The sequence below is a fragment of the Paramormyrops kingsleyae genome, chromosome 1 (genome assembly GCF_048594095.1).
Source record: "Paramormyrops kingsleyae isolate MSU_618 chromosome 1, PKINGS_0.4, whole genome shotgun sequence".
Taxonomy (NCBI): domain Eukaryota; kingdom Metazoa; phylum Chordata; class Actinopteri; order Osteoglossiformes; family Mormyridae; genus Paramormyrops; species Paramormyrops kingsleyae.
The window spans coordinates 16,751,104-16,759,181 of record NC_132797.1 but is presented as its reverse complement, the minus strand read 5'-3'; the positions used below and the strand labels follow the sequence as shown (position 1 = coordinate 16,759,181).

Sequence of the window (8,078 nt, the reverse complement as noted above, 5' to 3'; positions counted from 1 at the left end):
CCGAGGGGTCATTCGTATATATATTATTTTTTCTATCTTTGCATTACATGTGAATTAGAATTTCTACAGAATACACCTACAGCACAATGCCCCCTGTGTTATTTAAGAGTATTACTAATTAATGCACTGTAACTGTAATATGCCATTCAACTACTTTAAGAATTTTAAACACAAGGTTCATGCCAAAATGGCTTGATAATTACCCATGGATTGGTTAGTTTTCCAATATGCACAATTTATAAGAATATTTACAAAAACAATTTTTGTCTTTCCTGTGGTCCTCCCGATTGTTTACCTTATTAGATATTATTGATTAGTAATGAAAACAAACTATTGGTACCATTACAGTAAATTATACAAATCGAGTTAATGTGCGGTGGCAGAAGATGGATGGATAGTTAATGTGCAAGTAGCTATAGTATATATTTATATAGGCCTAGATTTATAAAATATCATTTATTTTTCACAAAGGCAGGTGCCTTTTGTTACACATTATCCTAGTAACGACAAGTAGTAACCCTACATTTAAAATGGTAACTTTAAAGTAGCAGCCTACGTTAAAAGGTTAAGCAACTAAAGAATTGGATGGTCAGCCTTTTGTCGATGCGTTACTTAGACACCACAAAACACTAACAGATCCATTGAAAATTAAGTGTCAAGGAATCTGTGAAGAAGGATCAGTAAATAATGTACATTTTTGCTTAATGGAACAGGAGAGGTGAGGAGGGTAGAGGGGGCCCCCCGGTGGTTGCCCAGCTGTAACCGTCTTTGGCCTAGGATGCCAGCTATTTTATATCATACGCCGAATATTGGTTGTTGGACTGTACGTTTTTAGGTAAATTGAATATCTCCTTTTCCACATTACAGCGTACGGTGTAAGGTCTTTGTTTATTTTAAGAGCAGAAGCCCTTGAAATATGTGATTGTGCAAATGAGCATCACAAGCCCTCCGCCCGCAGCCCTTCTGTCAGTTAGTGTTGGCGCGCCGTTCTCAAAGTCCTCCACCAGGCAAACTTGGCCATTTTTCTACCATCTTTGGTTTAATTTTTTTGCGACTGTTTCTGTCGTTAAGCGAAGTTTTGGTTCGCTTAATTCATCGAAGGTTTGCGAATATATCTGAATGATCAATTATTAGAAATTTTAGCTAAACGCTATACAATGTTAATTTGTAGCGATTCACGTTTGGTTTAATTGGGTTATAAGAGTAAGAAGCTGGAGTCTTGTTAGTTAACTACTGACTACGGATGATCAATGAGCAGGAGCATAGTGATAGTTCGTACTAATAACCTGAGAAATTGTAGGCCACGTAAAGTAAAATCCGATAGTATACTGTTTTCTACTTTGAAAGTACCGTGTGTTGAAAATGGTTGAATTGTAATGGTAAATGATTCAACAAATAAGAATTGTTTTATTCCATTATAGGAAACGTCTTTAGATATTTTGTTCTAATAATCTTTGTTCTTGTAATGTTTTTCGGAAGTCCGTCGGAACTACATCATAATTAAGAATTGGGTATACCTTTTTAAGTCGCATGAAAAAAGTTCAGTGTTGTACGTTTTAATTCCTCCTATATCCCAACTTACTAGCCTATTGTCAATTTAGAATTTTGACTGGAATTTTTTTCTGCAATATCAGCTTCATCTATAAGCTACTATTAACATTTTTCACTTGATTGCAAACTGGGTGCCTTTCATATTTAAAATGTAGCTACAGGTATAACAATTTTTTCATTTTATATTGTAAAATATAAAGTATTTTTACGGTCAATTCACATTAAAATGGTTTTAATGTTTTTTTTTTATTAATACCAAACTTGACAACGTCACAAAAAATACAGTGAACGAAGTTTTTTGCTTAAACTGATTGGAAAAGGCATGTGAACGTAGAGAATAATCTTCTTAGCAGCAACGTAAAATCATCAACATATTCACGAACTAGATGGATGACGGGCAAATGCAGCTTTGTAACCGTGACCATAATATGGAGCTTTGCAGACTATATTCCCCCCTTTCGTATATATTTATATTATCTATAACGTGCAACATCGGTGTCTTGACTATCCGAAAAAAATTAGATTTGTGACTATGCCGTTATTACACGGTTAAAAGCTTAAATCTCTGGTTTTTCTGCGTCACTTGAACATGATTTATTGGTACTAAATAAAATACATATGTTCTATTAGTTTTTCGATTTTCACTCACAAATTTAAATAAATATTGTTCTCAAAAATAGTTATACCAGTCCTTATTATTCTATTAAATAAAATAAAACCATTGATATTTTACTATTATTACTAGTAGCAGTAGTAGGCCTATTAGTAGTAGAACATAAGAAACTACTACTACTACTAATAATAATAATAATAATAATAATAACTCCATTTTATTTTTATTAATATTATTATTGTTGTCATTATCGGAAATAAAATTTAGTCTATTAATATGTATCTCATGTATGTATCAGGATTTCTCTGATTTTTTATTTCTTTTGGTGACCGTGTTTAGCATTAAAGTATGAAGTCTAGTTTGTGTCTCCTTGTAATAAGAACGATGCTACAGGTGTTTAGCGCGAGTATATATCGGTTTCCCGAAGGTATTAATGCTAAAATAAATCACACGTCCACATTACGCGTACAGCTATAGGCATGAGAAATCAAAGCAGCAATTCAAATTTCGAAAATTACACATTTTGAACAGTTCTCAAAGGTATAAAATGAAATCTGATTTCTCAGACACAGCCGCGCTTTATTTACCTTTTAATTGTTTAAGATTGCAATCCACGAAACTTTGCCGAGATGAGCGCTCCCGTGTATAGCCTCAATGTTAGTGTGAACTGGCGGAATACGGGTATAATATTTCTTTTTGTCTGTTTGTAGAGAGTTGGTGGGATAATGTCCTTGTGTCGCTGTTGGGCGCTGGAGTCTGACGAGAAGCTTCCATTCACTGATCCCAAGGTTCGTCGTCCCCACAGGCTGCAGTTGTTTACTGAGAAGAGAAAAAAAACAGATATGAAATGCATTGCTGAATTAAGAGAATGATTCCGCGTAGTTTAAAGCGATCTCACAGGCTTAAAACGATACGCCAATCGAATTTTTCCACAAAACAGAATTTATCTTTAGGCCTATATAAGCTACATAAAAAGACTAAGGGCGAAATCGGAAGTGTAGCCGAAGTTCAATTGCCGCGCTTACTTTAAATAGCAGTTTTATTAATAAAAATAAAATATATAAACAGTACATATATATTTTTAAAAATACAAATAAACATTACAAAATATTTCACAAGGGCATAATAAGTACATACACCTGTGCTTATTCTTTCTGAATCTGCCACAGAAAATATTCCGCCTTCGAATTATTTAAGTATATTTGTGTACTGTTTTCTTTATTGCTGCTGTTCTAAGAAGAAACTTGGGGAAGAGAGGCAGAAAAATAAAACTGGAAAAGAAAATGAGGTAAAATATGTCAAATGTTGACAGTGACAAAACAAACCCGCTGTGCCCTTGTCATCCTGTGCGACTTAAATGATGTCATACAATGCCGCGGGGGGACCTCAGATTCGCCAAGCGCTTTACAGTCGCACAAGACGCTTACTGATAAAGAACACCTCATTCTTGAAGCCAGTGAGTTTTAGCCGATCATAATAGAGCTAGACAACGAGTGCTGAAAAAAAGCTGTCTCTGTTGACTGATGTAAGTGAATTGAGCAATTATCTACTTTACCCTCTCCTCCAGGAAGGTAACGATTGGTGAGGTCTGGTCTGCGTTATTGACACAACACGTTTTATTGAGCAATTGGGGGAGACTTAAGTGCTGATTGTCCGGAGTCAACGTTAACGCAAAGGGAGCTGCGAGGGGCTGGCGTGGACGCAGACTGTATCAGATGATGTGCTTTCCTCCAGGTCATTGAGAAGAATCCAAAGGAACAGCCAGACTCGACACAAAAGTGCTTCTACGATATGGAAAGTGCACGCTTCCACTCAGCGGGAATACGCACTTCACCCTCCGCTTCTGGAAACATACCTGCTGGAGAAAATATGATAGCCATTACTAAGCCCCTAGCTTTTTCGATCGAACGGATTATGGCCAGGACACCGGAACCAAAGTCGATACCTATTCCAAACGTGTACGAGGCGCACCTAAACAAAGTGGACCAAGCTCAGACGATCCAAGTAAATCCATCCTCGCTCCACTGCATGATACCTTTCGTTCCACTGGCATACGAACCGGGTCACAAACTAGCCGCCACTGAATCCGAACCGAATCAGTTTGATGCTGTCTCATGTAACTCCAGCGAATTAGTAAATATTGGTTTAAATTATAAAAATGAACTTTCGGACGTGAGCCCGTCAGTGGCGCAATATAAACTTTTTCGACCACGGGTGATAAATCAGTCATCTTTCCACACCATGGGGACTGTTTGCTACCTGAACTGCGGGGAGAGCTCCTGTCCGCCTCCGGCAAGTATCCTCAACCTCCACCCCATGGCCTCCTACATCTTCAACTCGCCGCTTCATGCTCGCCAAAAAGCCTTTCTTTCGGAGAAAAACAAACTCGCTCACTGTGCTGAAAGGTTCTCATCCGGAGTTACTTTCAAAGATTTATCCCAAAGCCAGCTGCAACATTATATGAAAGACAGCGCGCAGGTTCTTTCGGACAAACTTTTCAAGAACTCTTCCAAACTTAATTGTGGGTCTCCAAGTAGCAAGGCGAAAGTTTTTACCTGCGAGGTTTGTGGAAAGGTAAGGCTTTTCCAGAAATCAATCTACCGTGGCAGTATTAAGTATTTTTTTTTATAGGTAATAATCAGTTCTTGCTTTCTTCGAAATACAGGTATTTAACGCTCACTACAACTTAACGCGCCACATGCCCGTGCACACCGGAGCCAGACCGTTTGTCTGTAAAGTGTGCGGCAAAGGCTTCCGTCAGGCCAGCACCCTGTGCCGTCACAAAATTATCCACACACAGGTAATGATACCAGTTTTATTCCTATATTTTATCTTGTTTGCGTCGTGGATTTTTGTATATAATAACAATTTACATCAGTTTTACGCTTTAAGTTCTGAGCTGATAAAGTGTCTGTTGTATCTCCTTGTTTTGGATGACGCGGTACAGCACTAATATCCAACTGAAGCACGTCTCTTTTGCAGGAAAAGCCGCACAAATGCAATCAGTGCGGCAAAGCGTTCAACAGGAGCTCGACTCTGAACACGCATACGCGGATCCATGCGGGATACAAACCATTTGTGTGCGAATTCTGCGGAAAAGGATTCCATCAAAAAGGTAAATTGACCTACTAATTATTCACTATACTACAGAAGTTCTAATAAATAATATGACATATATAATTATATATACAATAATATATTTTAAATGATTTAGGCTACCGAATCAGACTTACTAGCGGTTAAAATAGCTGTAAATTAAATCTTCAGCTTAAATAAATCTTTCAGTTAAATAAATGGGGCTATATAAGAGACTGTTGATAGGCTATTGGCAGGGGCGGATTAAGGTGTACAGAGGCCCCTAGGCTAGAGTAGTCTGTGGGCCCCCCAACCCCACCCCCCTCCGCGCCAATGGGGACCCCTTGCAGGCTGGCACACGCGGGGCCCCTAGGCTTAAGCCATATCTAGCCTGTGCGTTAATCCGCCCCTGGCTATTGGTGTGTGTATTTTGGGTTATTATTAACACTTTTTTCGCCTTTTCGATTTAAAGGTAACTATAAGAACCACAAGCTGACGCACAGCGGGGAGAAGCAGTTCAAGTGTAGCATATGCAGCAAGGCCTTCCACCAGGTGTACAACCTGACTTTCCACATGCACACGCACAACGACAAGAAGCCGTTCACGTGCCCCACGTGCGGAAAGGGATTCTGCAGGAACTTTGACTTGAAAAAGCACATCAGGAAACTGCACGACAATTCGCCGGGGTGCCAAACGCCATCGATTCTCGTTAATGCGAAAACAGAAGCCCACGAAAGCCAGTGAGATCATTTACCGGTTATGAAAATCTACCTTGAATGGAAATATGTATTCCCGCATGTGACCAGTGACTGCTTGTGCCAAGTTATTTGGTGGATTATAATTTTTGGTTAAGACATCTACGAACCATGTAAATGATCTTTTTTTCAGAATTACCGTTTTTGCTTTATTTTTGAGCTCAGGATTACGTATTTAATGAAAGTTTTTATATTTATTTTAGATGGCAATTCTATAATTTAAAAGAAAGAGTGAGAATGAGTATATAAAGACAAATTCTGATGTTATACCTTGTGTACAACCAGCTTCATTTTATTATAATTTTTATGGATAAACTTACAATATAATTCACTGGCTATATTTTCAAAATAATTCACTGGCTACTTTTCCCCGCTGCCGACGTTTTATTTGTTTACGTTAATATATGCATCTGCGGTTTAAATCCCAGTCATCCCAGTGTGGTCCCTAGCACAGAAACAAAAAACGCAAAATTTATATAAAATGTTTATTAAGATGCCTAAATAAAAAATCGTTATTTTTGTCTCACCAACCTTCTTTGACGCCACTTTTTATGTAGGCCTGTATTTGTTATGCTTCGAAAGACTGTTTAACTGATGCATCACTACGTCCTCTAGGTTTCTTTAAAAATATTTCGGGTTGTGGTAAACACCGACGTTTTCATAACACCGACGTTAAACAGAGCTATCGCTCCACACAGACCTACTTATTATTGAACAGCATGCACGTGAAATATTGTTTCAGGTATGCATTTAATGGGAATATTAGCCTGCGCAATACCTTATCAGAATATTATTCTGACTGACAACCATTCCTAAATATTATGACTGAAAATTTCAGGCCTAAAAAAAACCTCTTTTTTAAAAGTATTTGTATTATTTTTTTACACGGGAGTTAGTCATAGTTGGCGGTGATAGGGCAGATAATAGACTTAACCTGAAAGAAGCTGCTTCGAAGTCCGTAAGGCGGACTGTGCTGTTGGATCCTTGAGTCAGGTGATTTTTCCTAATAGCTGAGTTTCCCGAAGCCTTCTTAACGCTACGTCGTTCGTTAGTTCTATCTTTTGACACAGAACTTAAGAACGAAGTAGCGTTAAGAACGCTTCGGGAAACTCACCCTGGGTAAATATTCAGCTGTTTAATTCGAAAAAAAAACCGTAGACGGCTTTGAGTAAACGTTTCGACTTAAAAATATTCCTTCAAATAAAATTACACTTGGGCCTCTATAAGAATACTTGGATAAGCGATTGGAATATTAATTGATGGATTGTATAGGTAACCATGTAAGAAAATATCTCCCTCTTGTGGAATAATGCGAGAAATACATTATGCAGACGCTTTTCTCTTAAATGGAATTTAGTACATTTATTGTTATACTGTATTTACACACTATTTATTTGCTCATTTAAACCTTGAAATAAAATAAGTCTTTTTATTAGTATTAACACTGGGGTCACGTGACATGTGTCCAATCGATTATACAGGTCCACGCTTCTCAAATTTAACAAGTACCTGTCAGTTCTTTTAATTTTCCATTGGTTATATGATAATAAAAAGCAATTAATTGGTATATCTTAATTGGCCCAGTATATAACATGACTGAAATCACAGACTAGTGATAATGCCAGTTCACACAGAAATTAAGCAGGAATGGATTTGTGGGACTTTGTGGGCAAAATTAAACGAAATTATCATGATAAAAATTGGTTCTGAATATTAGCCATAATTTGGGCTTACGGTTGTGTTTTGGTTCAGTGGTGTACCTTGAGTAGTGTGGAATTCAGAGTTTTTCTCGTCCACCTATTTATCTATTTAAGTTTTGATAAATAACAGTTTTTCCTCCCAGCTTTAAGCCCCCACCAGGGCATCAAGTTAGATGTCATCAGTTGGTCTTGTAAATACACAGGGGATTACATGCATTTAAATTAAAATGAGCAGCGTTAATCTCATTACAGAAATACCCACAGGATTCTGTTTTGTACAGGTTAGTATTTAACAGCTGATTTAATAGTATATACAATAAACAATAATACACCATTGTGCATATCAAAAAATGAATAGTCAGCATCTATATTTTATGTGTTGTT

General features: G+C 37.5%; 1 protein-coding gene across 2 annotated transcripts; it reads left to right on the top strand.

Moving 5' to 3' along the window:
* The first annotated feature begins 775 nt into the window (after positions 1-775).
* On the top strand, positions 776-6,484 carry fezf1 (FEZ family zinc finger 1). 2 transcript variants are annotated; one of them, XM_023826656.1, is made up of 5 exons: positions 776-835; positions 3,899-4,738; positions 4,830-4,964; positions 5,147-5,279; positions 5,712-6,484. In XM_023826656.1, the coding sequence occupies exons 2-5, from the start codon at positions 3,956-3,958 to the stop codon at positions 5,981-5,983; spliced, it is 1,323 nt and encodes a 440-aa protein (XP_023682424.1). In that variant the 5' UTR covers positions 776-835; positions 3,899-3,955; the 3' UTR covers positions 5,984-6,484. The 2 variants fall into 2 exon arrangements, with proteins under 2 accessions (XP_023682424.1, XP_023682430.1); XM_023826662.1 differs by lacking the exon at positions 776-835 and adding an exon at positions 3,626-3,689.
* The last annotated feature ends 1,594 nt before the right edge of the window (positions 6,485-8,078 follow it).